This window comes from Chelonia mydas, chromosome 4 (genome assembly GCF_015237465.2).
Source record: "Chelonia mydas isolate rCheMyd1 chromosome 4, rCheMyd1.pri.v2, whole genome shotgun sequence".
Lineage (NCBI taxonomy): Eukaryota > Metazoa > Chordata > Testudines > Cheloniidae > Chelonia > Chelonia mydas.
Window position 1 is genome coordinate 55,049,752 of NC_057852.1, and position 18,107 is coordinate 55,067,858.

An 18,107-nucleotide genomic window follows, 5' to 3' on the forward strand; every position below is an offset into this window, starting at 1 on the left:
TGGAAAAGATTCCACTGAATCTATATCCTGTAGGACTTTTTAATGTATTGTGTGATGAATATTATGTTCTTATAAGACTTATCAGTTGCCAGAGTGCCTAGCACTTTTTGTAAGGGCTTTTTAAATACTATTTAAATCTAAAACAATAGATAAAAATAAATAAATAAAAAGATAAATAAATAATGGATTCCCTGAATTGCATGCAGTTTGAATTGAAGTCATGTAGAAATATATTTTTCTAAAAAAATGTATTGTGGCCATGGCTACTGCAGAAAGCATTCGAGTAATTTCTTTAGTGGAGAATGTATTTTGTGCTGTTGTAAATATTGAGTGCCATTGAGCATCTAAAATACTTCTAGCTAGAATCTGACAGAAAAATTACATTACATAAAACCTACGACATACAGCATCCTGCCAGAAATATTGGTGCTCAGCAGTAAATGCTTTCTGTCATTTGAACTCGACATCCCTCAAGGTATACTCTCCATTTACACTGGTATCAAAACTACAGCAAAGTTTGATTCAATTATGAACATACAAGGCAAAAAAAAAAAAACCCTGGCGTGTCAAAGGGAAGTTGTAGAATATGGCAGTGATATTGTTAGATATTGCAAAATGGCTGCACGAGTCATAATACACGACATAAAACACCTCCATTCAGAGTGCTCTCTGTAGGTAAAAATCAGAAACCGGGCACTTCGCTAGAGGAAAAGCCAACAGAAACAGGAGGCAGAGATAGATTCTAGTCTGGAGTATCTGAGCACCTACAGGAAAAAGTCACCCAGCAGGACTAACACCAAGTTTCTGAACACACAAGACACAGAAAAGCAGGACCAGTGGAAGTTTAAGGTTTCAACAAGTTATACTTTTAATCAGGAAGAGGAGGAAAAGAGTAAAGACAAAAAGGCTGAGACACCATCAGCGATTGAAGTCCTTTATCTTTGGTACCTCTGCTCTAAGGAAATTCATTAACATCCCATTATTGTCTATATAATCTATCTTTCCTACCGAGTAATAAAATAACCTTTAGTTATCACTATAATTTTAAATATTTAGTATTTTTGTGAAAAATATACCTTTGCACCCTGTAAAGGATGGCACTATAGGATCTCAGCTAAAACATCTAAAAAAAGGACAAGTGACGGAAACCCCATTGCTTTAGACATGTAATAGTGAGCTAAAATTGTACAAACTTGGACTGGCAGGGCAATGTACACGGTGAACTACTGGGCCTTTAACTACTGTGCTTCTCTGACAGTTATGCAATGCCAAAATTTTAATACGGGGCTCCCTTAAAAATCATACAATCATAGGACTGGAAGGGAACTCGAAAGGCCATCTAGTCCAGTCCCCTGCACTCATGGCAGGAATAACTATTATCTAGACCATTCCTGACAGGTGTTTGTCTAACCTTCTCTTAAATGTTTTGCCTTATTGGAAATACATGTGATATTCCTCACCAGACTCCACCATCTTCCTCATCCCTTACCAAAATCACCACTAACTCTGTATTCCCTCACCTCCTAAAGATCCAGGTGTTCCACTCTCCATCTATAAATCCTGGCCCTCTCCCCCACTCAGTATGCCTCCCTGTTTCCACCATATTATGGAATTTTCTCTAGGTGTCTCCCCCTACTTTAATCTCCTTGAACTTCACTGCTTTTTGATTCATTTCAACATCCAGTTCAGAATTGTACTAAATTTTCTTAGCCCTCCAACCTACCTTATTTCTCTCTACTGCCCTTCCAACTCCATACACTCACCTGGTGGCACCTTTCTCTTTCTCGCCACACAACTATTATTTTATTCTCACTGTTGGTGAGAATCTTCTAAAGAATCCCTTAATCTCTTTCAAGTTCTGTCCAAAAATCCCTTTTGTTCCTTTTCTATACTTTTTTCTCTGCTCCTCGCCCATTATTATTTAAGCGTAAATTGTATTGATTTCTCAAGTATCTATACAGAAATCTAGGCAGCTCTTAAAATTTAAACCACATAATTAAAAACCTAAAGTGTTCAATAAAATACTTTGTCAGATATATATTAAATAAATACAATTGTTCCAAATCAAAGACAGTCCCGCAAAAATGAAAGTTACTAACCCTGCCATATGATGGTACCCTAGTTAAATCATCATTCAGCCTCCAGCTCCTCCCCTTATGGACCCCAACTTCTCCAAATGGCTCTGAGACAAGATGAACTCTGCAGTGCATGTGAAAGAATTCCAGGCTGCAACAGACTAAGTGTGGAAAGTGAATTCCAGTACTGAGGATGTTTAGCTCACTTAAGCACTGCTGCTGATCTCAGTAGTGACAGTACGGGCCCAGGGAGAGAGGCAGCCTCTTAGCTAAACAGTTCCAAAACTATTTAGGGCCTTTTAAGATAAAATCAAATTCTTGAGCTCCACCAGGGAAGCTTCTCAGGAGGCAGTTCAACTCTCAGAGCATTGGTGTTCTGTGCTGCCTTCATATGTGGTCTCAATACATATTGTTTAATTCTGTATAATACCTTAGAAGACAGTTTGTATGAAATGATGCATTAGAGAGAAGGTGGGTGAGGTAATATTTATTGGACCAACTTCTGTTGGTGAGAGAACAGAAAAGAGATTGGTCCAATAGAAGATTTACCTCACCCACCTTGTCTCTCTAATATCCTGGGACTGACACGGCTCCATCAACACTGCATACAAAGATGCATTGTACTGTATTTTGCTAAGAACATAAAATGTCTCATCCTTCTTTGAATGATGGTTATGAGAAAATAACTATTCCCTTAGAACCCAATCTTGCTCCCACTGAAGTCAATGGCAAAACTTGTATTGATATATGTGACAGATATTGCAACCACATGCAATATCTTTGGAGACCATATTGCGGTAAGTGTATTAGTAGTTTATGTATTACTATGTGCCAGGGATTGTATGCAATTCCTGGAGAGAGGGTTGCCACAGCTCCTCTAGGAACTAAGAACAGGGGAGAGGTGATTACGGTGAATCACTCAGATTGTAAATACCTCCAGTGAGGTACCAACCCTGTAGGAGTCTTGCATATTCTAGTTCAAACTGCTTTTCCCAGAAACCAATAGACAAAGAAATGGCTTGTGGTATCCAAAGGCTGGGTTTCAATGGACTCAGGGTCTTCTTTCTGATCCAGCAGATGGACAGGACCTTCTGTCCCAGGAACCCCCAACCCTTATGGAAGGGTTGGAAAGACTTGGCCTACTATGGCCCAGTAAGACTGATGGATGACCTCTAGCAAGCTTTTAGCATGTGCATAGGAACTTGTATTATTTTTATATGCTTTCTATTTAAAGTTTTTACCTTAAGAATAAATGTGCTTGCTTAGAAAGAGCTATGTGGTAACTGCTGGCATTATGGTGATCATAGCCCCTAGGAAGAAAGCAAAGCACAGGGGCTGACCTTTAGGCCGGGATATCACAGTGAAAGGCAGGGAGCAGTGCAGCCTTAAAACCACTGGTCAGGAGAGAGAGAGACACACACAAGTCACCAACCAAGAGAGCTCATAACTGGGATCCACAAACCCTAAATGGGTACCCTTGAAGGACCATGGAGGGGGAATACAGGTGAAGTTACCCTGAAACTGTGACAGTTACCAATGAGAAAAGGAGTAGGTCTTTATTAAGAAAAAAGTACAGTTTGCATTCCATGTTCACTGTCAACAGTGACAGTCTGAATGCAGGAAAAGGAATTATATGATTCAAGATAAGGTCTTGAAAAGATTTCAGCTGACAGTATTCTTATAATCCTTTTATGTGAAAAGAGATTTGTTTTCACTTACAGTATTCACATGTTTTCTATACAAAACTAAGCTTTTCTATATGGGCCATTTTAAACTGCTTTCTTTAGAGGAAAAAGAGAAAAAAGCAAGTTTTTTTATTTCACGTGTGAAAGCATTCTCTCCCCTTGACCCTGATTTTAAATAAGTAATTGGCTCGCATATTTTTCTACAGACCTTTAGTCCCTGAAGAATGCAAAAGAACAGCTCAGTCTGCACAGATATTGATGTCTGAATGCTCAAGGCATTGTCGGAATGGGCACTGCACTCCAACTGGAAAATGCTGCTGTAATCAAGGCTGGGAAGGAGAATTCTGCAGAACTGGTTAGTGTTTAGATTCATGGCAATGAGTGAAAATAGCAATTACCTCCCCCCAAAATTGCCTTTAATGACTTGCTGAGATAAAATCTCTGATAAAGCAAATTTACTGTAGATTCTAGAAGCACAGAACAAACAGGCGCTTTGATACCGTGGTGATGTGTGAAGTAGAAGACTCTAGATGAAAGATCTACAATAAGTAATATTTAAGGCTACAATGTGAGATCCTTAAGTACAGCATGTAGAGTTCCATTAATTAATGGCAATAACAGTGTAGACTACAATATACTCCTATTTTACCTTTCAACCATGTTGTAAAATACAAAGGAAATTCTAGTAATATAAATTAGGAATCAGATTTCAAGAGACATGTAGGTGCCTTATTCTCACTGAAATCAAAGGGAATGAGGCAACTAAATACAGTACCTTGAAAAATCTGGTCCTAAATCCCTGACCCTGCAGTCTCCCCCCACATATAATTACCACTGACTTAAATAAGAGTTACCTGCTCAGAAGCGGCTGCAGGATCTGTCCCTTCAATTATTCTTTTGCATACTTTAAAGTCAGCCAGTTTGATGTGGTCTTTTATTAAAATGCCTTTGCATTTTTATTTTATTTTTCCCTATAAGATACAGTGACTCTAGTTAGTATGTTTCAGAGTAGCAGCCGTGTTAGTCTGTATTTGCAAAAAGAAAAGGAGGACTTGTGGCACCTTAGAGACTAACCAATTTATTTGAGCATAAGCTTTTGTGAGCTACAGCTCACTTGCACTCCATGCATCTGATGAAGTGAGCTGTAGCTCACGAAAGCTTATGCTCAGATAAATTGGTTAGTCTCTAAGGTGCCACAAGTCCTCCTTTTCTTTTTAGTTAATATGTTGATTAAAGAGAATTTGATAAATATTTCAGCACAAGATATACCTGATAATTGTAAAATGTTTATAATCCACTGGGGAAATTCTCTGGGTTATAAACTCTGGGTTATAAAGCCGTCAAATTGTTGCCAAGCCTTTTTTTTTAAATCTATGTTCCAACTTTTTTCTGGAACTCAGTAACTTTACTCTGGGTGTGTCATCAAAGGAAGCAAAAGTTAATGAACAAACCCAATCCCAGAGCTGAGCTGATGTCAATGATGGCTCAGACAAGGATGTGGGTATACAATAAAAAGCAAGTAAAACAGATGATGGCAGCACAGCACTAGATGGGAAGAGAATCCCATAGAGCAGCACAAAAAGGCAGACCCTCTGCACAGAAGCCCTAAATTCTGCAAGTCTGTACTCTGGACAGTACTCCTTCCACTTTCCCTGCCCAAAGGAGCTCCAGGAAGAAGCACTCCGATGTGAATCTAATGGGGTGCTTAATCATCTCTCCCCTTCTCGCAGGTTGGGTGTAGGATGATTGATATAGTCCAGTACCTGCAACTTAGGAAAAAGCAAGGATTCTCTCTTTACTACATGTCAGACTACACTTAGCAATGCTGCTTAGATCCCTGCATGGGACCTTGTACCACTAACGTATTCTAAATAATAAAAGTAAGGCAATAATCTGGGAGGCAATAATCTGGTTCTAAGAGGGCCTTACAGTGAAAAATAGAAATTAGTAATGCAAACCAAGAGACCTGACTTTTTACTCATCTATTTTGTCTTAGACATCATTAAATATCATCAGGGTGGCATCATCATGACAAAAACATCTGAATATTTTCATCATAATACTGCTCATCCCAAACAAAGGGCTAAAAAAAGTTACACAATTGCAGTTATTTATAGTTGGTTTGGCTAATATTAGTTGGAACTCAATCTAATGTTTACAGTTAAAAAAACTGACAAAACTGAGTAATAAAGAATTGCAGTGGTAAATATTCAGGTATCTTTTAAATCAGGGGTCCCCAACGTGATGCCCACGGGCGCAATGGCGCCGGGGCAGCTGTGTGCGCCGCCAGGACACCACGCCACCGAAATGACGCCTCCGCCCGCGGCCACCTGAGAACCGCCTGCCTAAATGCCGCCAAGAAGCGTTGCTGTTTCTCAGCGGCATTTCGGCGACAGGGTGTTTGGCGCCTGCCACAGTCTGTTGGGAATAGGAATATGCTATTCCCACAGAAAGGTTGGGGACCACTGTTTTAAAGAGACACAAAGTACCTCAGGCCCACATTTGTCAAGATATTTAGTGATTGACTGTCAATGGGATTTAAGCTGCTAAGTGACTAAATCACTTTTAAGAATGAGATGTAAGCTCCTAAATCAGTTAGGTGTTGCTATAAGGAGCACTGCAAGACCTAAATACCTTTTAAAATGTTGCCTAAGTGACTTAGGAACCCACATCCCATTTTTAAAAGTGACTTTGGGCCAGATTTTTAAATGTATGTAGGTGTTGCTTTGCTCAGCATTGTAATGTCTAACTGATATAGATGCCTAAGTCTCACTGGAAGTCAATGGGACTTAGGTGCTAAAGCTAAAGCACCTAAGTCACTTTTGAAAATGAGATTTTGGCACCTAAGCCAGGGAGAACAATGCCTAAATACCTTTATAAACCTGAACCCTAGATTTCCAAGTGGCTAAGTCACTTTTGAAAATGAGACTGAGGCGCCTAAATCAATTAAACACTTTTGAAATTTTTGCCATAAATCAAATAGCTATTTATTTTCACAATCCATTACTTGTGAGGTCCTCTTAGGAGCATGAAAACAGTATTTATTTCCTTCACAGTTCTGGGTATCCATTCTGCAACTTTTTTTTTTTTGAGCACCAGTTTGGTCTTCATACTCCATACCTGTAATTTTTTTTTATCCTATCATCACAGTCACTGGCGCTAAGTAGCTCTCATGTCATGTGCATGCCTTTGATTTTTTTATTTCTTAGTAAGATTCTCAACATGAATTAGAATATTTTTTCCCCCACAGCAAAATGTGATCCAGCATGTCGACACGGAGGTGTCTGTGTAAGACCCAATAAGTGCTTGTGTAAAAAAGGATATCTTGGCCCCCAGTGTGAACAAGTGGATAGAAACATCCGAAGAGTGACAAGGGCAGGTATTCTTGATCAGATTATAGACATGACATCCTATTTGCTGGATCTAACCAGCTACATTGTATAGTTTCTGGGACTATTTGGATACTACATTTTCAACGGGCATTTATTTTGAATTCTGTCATTTTAAAAGGACGGTTATCCTGCTATAAACACCGGTGATTCAATTTACTTTTATTAATTTAACTATAATTTCCAGACATGTGCAGATAATTTTTTTTCATGTGTGCATATATCCATACATCGGCATAGATGTATAGATGTACAACACACACAAAACCCCATCATAAGTGTGGTTGCATAACTAGTGGAATTTCTGAAATATATTTCTTCACGTGAAATAGCTTACACAGTGATTCCACTTAAACCACATTTTCATCAAAGGACTCTTATGGTGTCATCATGGATTCTTTGACATCCCAGCAATTTTATGTCTGTAACTATCTGATTATAACAATAAAGAGAGGAGTTTTGAAACATTACTGTACAAACTGCTGGATTTCATTAAATTTAGTTATAACGGTTTTTAAGGTGAAATGAACTACACTATGAGAGAATATTTCTAAACTCCTTAATGCAGTCCTAAATAGGCAATTCATTGTAAGCTTGTAACCTTCACCTTCATCAATGTATCTCTATTACAGAATGTTATGCACTTACTTCTTTATCTGGCATAGATGCAGAAATCTGGTTATCACAACTTAATATCAAAACTGTTTCAAGTGTTTAATAATTAAATTATATCAGCGTATTTCAAAACCAGTCATCCTAGAAGGTCTGCTTTTTATCATATATTTTATTTAACATTGGGCACTGGGTTCATGTTACATATTTATATTATTTTATTTTATTTTTATAATATAGACATCACCTAGATGAAACAGCTTTGCCATGTCCTGTAAAATACTAAAGTTACATTTTTCACCAACTTAATTGGAATGACGGGGAATGAGAGAGCAAACACTCTTAAATGTGTTGTGGATCTAATTTAGAAATGTATCCTTGTGTCAACATGTATTCCTTTACAACGGATGAAAAAGCAACCACCAATCAATCTTTGTAGAATTCCAGCATACCATAAAAATGTTTATAAAAGTGCTTTTCACTATAACAGGATTGCCCAGATTATACATGATTAGACTGTTACAGATTTCACACTGAATGGAACTTCACTGGACAAGAGCTCACTTTAGCAAATCTTGGGTACATAAAATGTCACTTGTACAAAACGTTATATGATGATTATTGCCAAATATGGTTTTAAATGTAAATGTTCCTTGAAGAGTTAACAAAAAATGAATTTTTGTAAATGTATCAATAAATTTGGTGTACATGCTGTATTCAGGTTTTTTAAAGCATTAGTTAATATTTTAACTATAGACACCTTCAGACTGGGGGACCACCCCCAGTCCGCCCCTGCCCCTTGATCCCCCATCATGTGTGGCCAGATCTCAGCGTTCATATCTATCACATATATGGTTTCCTTTGTACTACTGCCTTACAGAAAAACTTACCTACAAAGAGAAAACAGAACAACCACAGTGTTCCCATCATCGCCCTATAAATTGCTGTTCCTGTATCAACAGTGGATAGTGGTTTAAGCAATGCAGTCTAACATATTCCAGCAAGATTTCCCACCCATAAGAAAATGACCTTTATAGGACAGTGACTTGTAACTAATTTTCCATTAATGGATGTTTTCAGTCTCTTATTTTAATACATCTGAAATTTGCAAGGAAAGCATGCTTGATATTTGTCCCGATCTGTGTGAAGAGACTGGCTAAAGTGAACAGAAAGCTACACTTGCCTTCCATATATGATTACTTGGGTTTTAGCTGACCTCATGCCAAATGGAAATTGGTTGAGAAATCTTGGTTGAGTGCTTAGTGAACAATAGTCTGCATTAAAAAGTGCCTGCATAATTTTGCACAATGTAGATTCAAGTGACAGTCTATTCAAAGAAGTCTCAGGATTAAATGAGCATGGAGACCAAATTGCCCTCTTACCCCAGAAAAGGGTGGTCCCTTCTAGTCACACTAACACTTCATTGGCTAAGCAGTGTGACAAATCTTGCAATGAACCCTGCAGTAGCCTGCATCTGTAGGTTAATAGCAGCTCTTTGTCTCCACTGCTTTCTGCCTATAGTCTTTTTACTGAATTCCATCACAAAAAGTTTTACAATTAAAAAAAATGTCCTGACAACCATTTTTGTAAATTGACCTTACCAACTAATCTTCTCTTATTCAACGTGGGTGACATTAACAAAATGTGAACTTCTGGTGAATGAGCCAGCTGTCTAAATCTGTCAAATTGTGCAGTTTTATTATGCATTATACTCTTCATAGAGTCAGCAAAACAAGAATAAAGTTACCGCAGTATTATTTGTAACATTTAAACATCCAACCCAACTAGCACTTTTTTCACTTCCTTTAACAAAAGTTATTCCAAGCTGTAACTTATAGACTAACACGGCTACCCTTGTGAAATCTGTTCATATCAGCAGTGACTCTTGAATATTTTCAGTACCTAACTGAAGAGGAATGATACACCATTTTTACGAGTCACTTTCAAGTTCTTTGAAAAGAACCGAGCCCTAAGTGACCTTATCTATTTTGGTAAAAGACTAAATTCTTCTAGTAAGTAGTTATGCAGAGTCACAGATGTTAGCTTATACCAACAAAATGTCTAGTATCCAGATGGCCCCTAGTTTCTGTTACTGGTGAAAAGAGACATCGGCACTCTATTAAAGACTGAGGGTAAAATCCTGGCCTCATCAAAATCAATGGCAAAACACCCGTTGACATCGGGGGGCAGGATTCCATCCTAAAAATTTAAACATCCATATCAATTTATAAAATAAAATCCATTTGACACATTCCAGAAAGATTGTAATACTTATTACTAAGAACAGGTCTAAAATATGGGGGATGAGGGGAAAGGGGGAGATAGAGAGGAGTTTGTGTTTCATTGCATTATTAAACAACTTTTCCATCCTGTGGAAGCAGGCCTCTCTCCATTAAGCCCCTAAGGGTGTGTAACATAACATGAGGACTGTCCATTAGAAAGGAGATGTTCTCATTAGATGTTTGAACTGCATATTTTTCAAAAGAAATTACACTAAATATTGAAAGGGGTGAGTAAATTAAGGTCACCTTCCTCTCACCTTTTCCTGACCTGATAGTCTAAAATGTTAAAGAAGTTTGACTGCAGAGAAGTGACATGCAAAAATTAAGTTATTTCTGTAGCATTCTTATTGCTAGTTAGGTCACCCTGTAGCTATCTTATGTATTCAGTAAGAGTTTTCCAGCATAAAAAACAGAGCTTCCAAATGAAACTGGCTAAATGGGGCAAACAGCTAAGGAGACCAAATAGGATTTTTTGCAGGTGCTTGAGTTTCTCTCTTCTCTCTCCTGTCTTTTAGTTTAATAAGGTCATTATGAAACACATCCATGCCTTTGTTTCCAGCACACTATATATTTCAAACATTCCTTCAGGTGTCTTTCCCCTCAAAGAGGGGAAATGTATTTATATCAACATAACTCTATTCTAGCTCCCAGCTGGATTGAACCCACTTATATTTCTCATTTTCTCTCTTTTCTTTCCCTTTTCCTGAAAAAAATCGCATACACCACTGATCTGGTGGAAGGTCTAATTTTTGCACATCCATTGAACCATCTTCCCTACTCCACATGTGACAGTATCAATATTTGAGATGCAGACTTGTTCCGTTAAGAATTTGTCATAAAACCAGCCCCAAATTGTTGTACTTTCTAATCACAAAAATCACTAAACTGATTTTTTTGACTTGTCCAACTGCAACTATTAGCCCAAAATTGTCCCTCAGATTGGCACAAAACGTCTTCCATTGATTTTAAGGGAACTATATGTGCCCATCAAAGAGCAGATGTTGGTCCACAGTGTCTACAAGTTCTCAGCGGTTACTGTATTCCATGCATCCAAATATCAATATCAGGGAGAACTATTCTCTACTGGCAGCCATGATAACTTCAGCATCTTTTGCTTCTCCCATTCACTTCTGTTAATGTTGGTGTGATAGCTCTTTCCTCAAAGCAAAGATCAGTATTTCCATGCTGTTTCTGCTCACTATTTTTTAATCCATATTATAGACAGATGCCTCACTAAAGTGGCCTTCCCATGGCATGTTACATGCAGAATTTAAACAAAATACTGGTATTTTTAAAAGTGATACTTTTGATTATTCTGCCTGTAGTGGGGTTTTTTTTGGTTGATTGGTTTGGGTTTTTTTCCACTTCTAATACTGTAGCTTGGTTGCCATCAGTCATTCACTATGGCTGTGGTTCAGGAGTAGCAGTCTCATGTCCCTCACTCTTTAGATCATGAAGCTCGGTTGTCTCACGGAGGTGACCTGCTTGAGCTGGGCTGTTGTTTATTATCCAGTCAAACTGTCAGGTAGTTCAAAAAACAACGCTGGCATCAGCTTCGAAGGGGATTGTTTCCAATCTAGCCATCAGAACCCTCAAATGAGAAACAGAAGGGGATTCCCCAGAATGAAGGAATGTGGATCCTCACAATTCTCTTTCCCTAGCATTGGATTAACAAGGATGACGCTAACTTGCACACCTGTGTGCCTGAGGCCCCAATCCTGCAAACACTTAAGCATCGGAGTAAATTTACACATGTGAGCAGTCCCACTGAGTTGAAGAGGACTATTCACATGTATTAAGTTAGTCACATGCATATACTGTTGCAGGATTGGGGCCAAAGGGAGAAAACTGATGCTGCCTAAAAAGAAATATTGCTCAGCTAAATTTTCACTGATTGTGTGAGTATTTAAGAAGGTATTAGATATTTTTAAAATCATCATTAATGTTAACTAATAGTCTATTGAATTAGTAAAAATATAATCTCTTTAGAAGAACTGGTCAAAAATGAGAAAAATATCATGACAAATTTTTGAAATTTCAAAGTTGTTTCCATTTGGTAGGTTTCAAAATGGATCTACTTGAGGGATTTTTAATGAATTTTTTATCCTAAACATTGGCAAAATGGTTACCAATTTTCTTTATTTACCAAAAACCAGGTTTTCTTAACCATTTTACCAAAAACCTACTTTTTGATTAAAAAAACCCTATTTTGATAAACATTTCAAAAAAAAGTTTTGGGAAAAAAATGTTGAAAAAGTCAACAGGGTTTTGATAAAAATTCCATAATTTTCCAGGGGAGAACTGGAGAATATTTCAATGAATACATGTTTTATTCAAACAATTTTGACTAACTCTACTTTTCAGAGTATATAAGTATGAAAACAAGAGTGGAGACCACTTGAATGCTTAGCTTTCCATTACTTTAGCCTTTCTCTGAGAGCCTGATCTAAAGTCCACTCTAGTCAACTGAAAGACTCCCAATGACGTTAGTTTTAGGATTAATTCCTCAGAAGATATCCACTTACTCAGTGGCAGGACTTCACAGCATACATTATCCCTTCAAGCCTGTTCCTGCAGTCATTAGTCTTGATGAAAGTTTTACCAGAGCAAGGACGGCAGATCCAGGCCTGTTTTTAGGTACAGAGCATATCTAGTCCTGTTTGTGTTTTGTTACAGGTATTGCCATCAGTTATGTGAGGATATTATTCTGTTGTCAGATTTTTATATTAATTTTTTATTTGTTTAAAAATGTGTAGCAATTGACCCATAGTAATTTATTCTCCTTTCACACACTTGTTCTTATCTTAGGTTTTTGAATACATGCAACTAGGCAAGAAGGTAACTAAAAAAATTGCCAATGGTCCCATTTTATGAGCTAACCATAACAACATACTGAAGTGAACCCCAACTGGACATATAAGGTAAAATCCTGGATCTACTGAAATCAATGGCAGAAGTTTTATTGACTTCAAAGGGACCAGGATTTCATCTATTGAATTTAACAATTCACTAGAACCTTGGACACATTTTCAAATATGGTGTAAGAATGCTATACCATTCCAATCAAATCTATGGCCCCAATCCTGCAAACACACAAGTAGTTAACTTTACTACCATGAGCAGTCCCATTGGACTCAACGTGACTACTGTCAGTCATAATGTTAAGCATGGTTTCAGAGTAACAGCCGTGTTAGTCTGTATTCGCAAAAAGAAAAGGAGTACTTGTGGCACCTTAGAGACTAACCAATTTATTTGAGCATAAGCTTTCGTGAGCTACAGCTCACTTCATCGGATGCATACTGTGGAAAGTGTAGAAGATCTTTTTATACACACAAAGCATGAAAAAATACCTCCCCCCACCCCACTCTCCTGCTGGTAATAGCTTATCTAAAGTGATCACTCTCCTTACAATGTGTATGATAATCAAGTTGGGCCATTTCCAGCACAAATCCAGGTTTTCTCTCCCCCCCCTTCCCCCCCCCCCCCCCACAAACCCACTCTCCTGTTGGTAATAGCTTATCTAAAGTGACCACCCTCCTTACAATGTGTATGATAATCAAGGTGGGCCATTTCCAGCACAGATCCAGGGTTTAACAAGAACGTCTAAGGGGGGGGGGAATAGGAAAAAACAAGGGGAAATAGGTTACCTTGCATAATGACTTAGCCACTCCCAGTCTCTATTCAAGCCTAAGTTAATTGTATCCAATTTGCAAATGAATTCCAATTCAGCAGTCTCTCGCTGGAGTCTGGATTTGAAGTTTTTTTGTTGTAATATCGCAACTTTCATGTCTGTAATCGCGTGACCAGAGAGATTGAAGTGTTCTCCGACTGGTTTATGAATGTTATAATTCTTGACATCTGATTTGTGTCCATTTATGGGTGTTGTATGCACATATCCAGTTGTAGAATTTGATATGATATATATTCATAGTAAGATCTTCCAAGAAATCAGAGTACTGCAAATAATTCCATGTGGATTTACAAAAAATGTTCTGACTTACAAGGCAGTATTACTGATGCATTGTCTTGGGAAAGAACAGTGTCACCACTTTACAGCACAACATACATACCTAAGTAGTGACATATACCAAACATGCAATGGCTTAGATATGATGTGAGATTTCACTAAATAGTAAAGAGACTGATCACTCATCCGTCCCCAGCCCACTTCTAAGGTATTACTAATTACTGATATGGGCTGTATACATAAAGGCACCATACTTGCTGTCCTTACTCAAACAAAATTCCCACAGACTTCAGCAGGAGTTTTCTTTACAGAAGGACTGCAGGGTTGGGTTTGAAAGGACCAATGGATAGATTTTATTGTACTGAATGGCCTGTATATATTTCTAGCGATCATCAAACCATGTATACTAATAGAAAACTCTGCACTGAACATATGTGTACTACAACACCTACAGTACATATACTGACTTTTATAAACAAATATATTGGAAAATAACACTAGAAATGTGTTCAAGTCAACAAGATGGTATCACATTGCATGAGATTTTTATTTTAAATTCTACAAACATCCATCCCATTCCGAGTGACAAATGTGGTCCAGTGCATTAAATATTTAAGTGTCTTTGACATTGTCTAGGATATTTTCCCACTTGTTTAGTTTTTCAATAAAAATAAAACTGAAACAATACCAGATATAACAATATTTTAAAATTTCAAAGATCCCCAGGACATCTTGAAATGTTAGAGAAAGTGCATGCATGCACATGAGTGTAGCAGCTGTGTTTGTCTTACCCTCTTTTTATTTTTTATATGGAGAATGTGTGTTGCTACAAAGAGTAGGAAGTAGTTTGCATCAGAAGATGATGCGTCAGTATGACAAACAAATCCAGTTAGTCCAGACATTTCTAGAAGGAGTCACAAAACGTAATACAGGCCCGGCATAGTATAAGCTAGACCCTATTCACACCAAGATAAACAGTCATAACAGCTGGAAACTCAATTGCTGCATTTGCAGTGATCATCATTAACATCAGAGACAATAATTCTCCCAGTCAGCCTGCTATGCCCACATATTTTTTGACAATAACTATCAAATACTGTACATGCATTTTAAATGTGGGAAAATATCTTAGGAAAATATCTCCACTCAAACTATGTTTAAGTATCTTTATATCATATTACTGTACATTACTTAACACCTACAGACCGCACCTATCCAGCAATGCACTGAGCGCTCGAGTAATATTAAGGACATGAGTAGTGCCACTGAAATCATGTGCTTAAGGTGATGCAGGTACTTAAGTGTTTTGTTTGGATCTGGACAATAATCCATAGGTTTATATGTCTAAGTATGTGGTTACAAACCACGATGTGCTATGTGTAATTTCTTTAGGCAGGCAGTATGGTCTAATGTTTAGAGCAAAGGAATTAGAGTCAGAAGCAAGGGTTTCCTTCTTAATTCTGCCACTGCCTCTCTGTGTAATCTTAAACAAGTAATTTAATCTCTCTGTGCCTCAGTTTCTGATCTGCAAATTGGTGATAATGCCAACTTTTGTAAAGTGCTTTGAGCTCTTTAGATGGAAAGTGCTATGTAAGTGCAAAGTATTATATTATTATTGAAGACCATGTATGTATACACACTTATGTAATATATAATATATGTATAATGCATATAAATTCTAACAAATATATGTGTAATATCTTAAAAACGGAACAGTTGTGTCTTGATGAAGTGGTAAATGCATAGAGTTGGATTTATTGTTAATCTGTGGATTTAATTTTTTTTTTTTTAGACAAAAGGATGTTTAAGTGTATAATTACTTTTAATTTAATATATTTATGTACATGCATGCCTGGAGTTCTGGTTAGTAGTGTTATTCTGTGTCCTTTAAGCTAATAAAATATATGAAACCATCTTCTGATCTAATGTACATGTGCTACTTTAAAATTATTTTTGTTCCAGTATTTTTTTAAAATTGTTTATGACTAAATGCATAATTTAAAAATGCATTAAAGTGTTAAAATTTTGGATTGTCTTTTTAATCTTTGTTGTTAAAAAGAGTCAATTAATGCCTGAGTAAAAATATTCATTGAAATGTACACCAGTTTCATTTGTATAAAATCTAATTTGCTTTCATAAATGTGACTTGGAGCGCTGCTAATGTTCTCTGTATGTATCTATACTTTGTTTCCAGATAAATATGAAAGTAAAAGATAAGACCATTTTATTGAACAAGACACCTGTTTCATTGCACAAAGTCTGTATACGTATGTGTGTGAATAAAGGCACAGGAGACACTTCAAATGCATTTGTTTGAGGATCAGTTCATTGGCTAATGGAAATGGTTTTATTTTTAATTTGTTTCATTTATTTAAGATTTCAGAAGAGCAAGTTAATGCAACAACATATGTTATTTAATACTGGATGCATCACTCCCCATATTTTAAATTAAGAGGTCATAAAATTTAATGTAATTTAGAATATTCTCTCTCTCTCCCCTCATGTAAAATGTTGGATTCTGTTTCCACTGAAATCAATGTCAGAACAAATCAATCCTGGCAGCAGGAACAGGCCCAGAATACATGCATTTCAATACAGCAGAGTATTAGAAATGTAGAGTAGAGCAGAGTAGAGTGCTAATTCTTATTTTGTTAATGGATATCCCTGATCATTTTTACAAAATACAGTCGTAATACAACAAGTGGTTTTACCCCTCTTCTCAGTAAAGGTTAGTAGAAGAACTGGTTGAAAGCTTTCAACTGGGAGAAAAAAAAATCAAAATATGTTTCAAGTAAATCAAAATGTTTTGTAATAGTATGTTTATTTGAAATTTGCCATTTTTGATGAAAATTTAAAACAAAAAATGTTGATATAACTACCCTCCCCCAAAATTAATTAAATGTTTTCAAAAGATTTAGTTCAAAATTATTTTTGTCAAAAAATGAAGTTATGAAAATCTTTAATCACATAAAATCAATTTTTTCATGAAATATACTTAACCTTTTTTTGGATCAGCTCCCGTTAATAGCAGAGTTCAATATTGACGTGTCACACTACACTTTTAGCTAAATTTTACTAAATATACCACTAAATGATGTATTATACATAACTTAATAAGGATGTGACACACCAGAGTGCTGGTAAGAGAATGGTCTGTATTTCTTGGCCCCAGGTACATAGCTTGGTTCAGGGTTATAAAATTAGAGACCTCCTAGTCACATGGTAGGAGTCAGTTTCCAGACATCAATGGCTATTATTACATCTTCTCTCTTCTTTGGAAAATTAAATGCAAACCAAATATAATGGCCTATGATTTCAAAAGAGACCAATGATTTTGAGTGCCCAGTTTGAGCATCCTTACCGAAGCATGATTTTCAGGAGGTTCTGAGCACCCACACTTTAAGGTATCTAATTTTGGCACTCAAAAATTGAGGCAGCCAAAAATCACTTGTCACTAGACCAATATGTACCAAAACTGACCACAAACTAATACAGCTAATTAATAAACCATCTGAGATAGGAATTTGGCTCTGTGTAGGTGACATGGCATTACTAAATTGCAACTTACGAAGTAAGAGCTTACATTTTTCCCTTCCTTCTATCAGTGATGTTAAATAGCACTGTAAAAGCGGTTTGTTACTTTTAAATCTTATTTACAAGGTTTAGCCTGCTCTGTGTCTAGTTTTTGTGATCAAACACTGAATGAAGCACTGTTAAAAACAGACATGGATGCTAACTGTAAAGCACAGATCAAAGGGGAAACAAATATAATTTTTTTAATTATATCATCATTTCCACCATTTTTTTTAACCAGCACTACCATTAGTGATGTGAGAGGGTGGGCAGCCACACGGTTAGGATTCAGATCAAATTTGAGCTTTGCTCAACTTTGGATATTTGATTTTACTTCAGCCCCATCTCTGATTAAAAATAGCTGCCGCAGCAATTGTTCTTTTTAGTTTAGAGATGTATACATTTTTGTTCTTAAGTAGAGGAAGAACTTGGGACAAAAAAGAGGTTAAAAGAGAATATGGAAGAGAGGAAGCAATGAAGATGTCAGTGCAAAGAACAAATGGGCTGTATCTATTCTGTTAAAA

At 36.8% G+C, this 18,107-nt stretch overlaps 2 protein-coding genes across 9 annotated transcripts in view; one reads left to right on the plus strand and one right to left on the minus strand.

Moving 5' to 3' along the window:
* The window catches only part of LOC102947790 (hedgehog interacting protein), a 97,583-nt gene extending 84,638 nt beyond the window's left edge, over positions 1–12,945 (plus strand). Inside the window, exons 12-15 of one of the 3 annotated variants that reach the window (XM_043545754.1) lie at positions 3,967–4,115; positions 7,011–7,139; positions 8,002–10,401; positions 10,510–12,945. In XM_043545754.1, coding sequence (XP_043401689.1) covers positions 3,967–4,115; positions 7,011–7,139; positions 8,002–8,012 — 289 coding nt within the window. In that variant the 3' untranslated portion in view covers positions 8,013–10,401; positions 10,510–12,945. Of the gene's footprint in view, positions 1–3,966; positions 4,116–7,010 lie in introns of all 3 variants that reach the window. The other 2 variants (XM_043545752.1, XM_007070137.4) reach the window with 2 other exon arrangements.
* ANAPC10 (anaphase promoting complex subunit 10) overlaps positions 1–18,107 on the minus strand; it is a 248,243-nt gene that overhangs the window by 67,856 nt on the left and 162,280 nt on the right. The window lies entirely within an intron of this gene.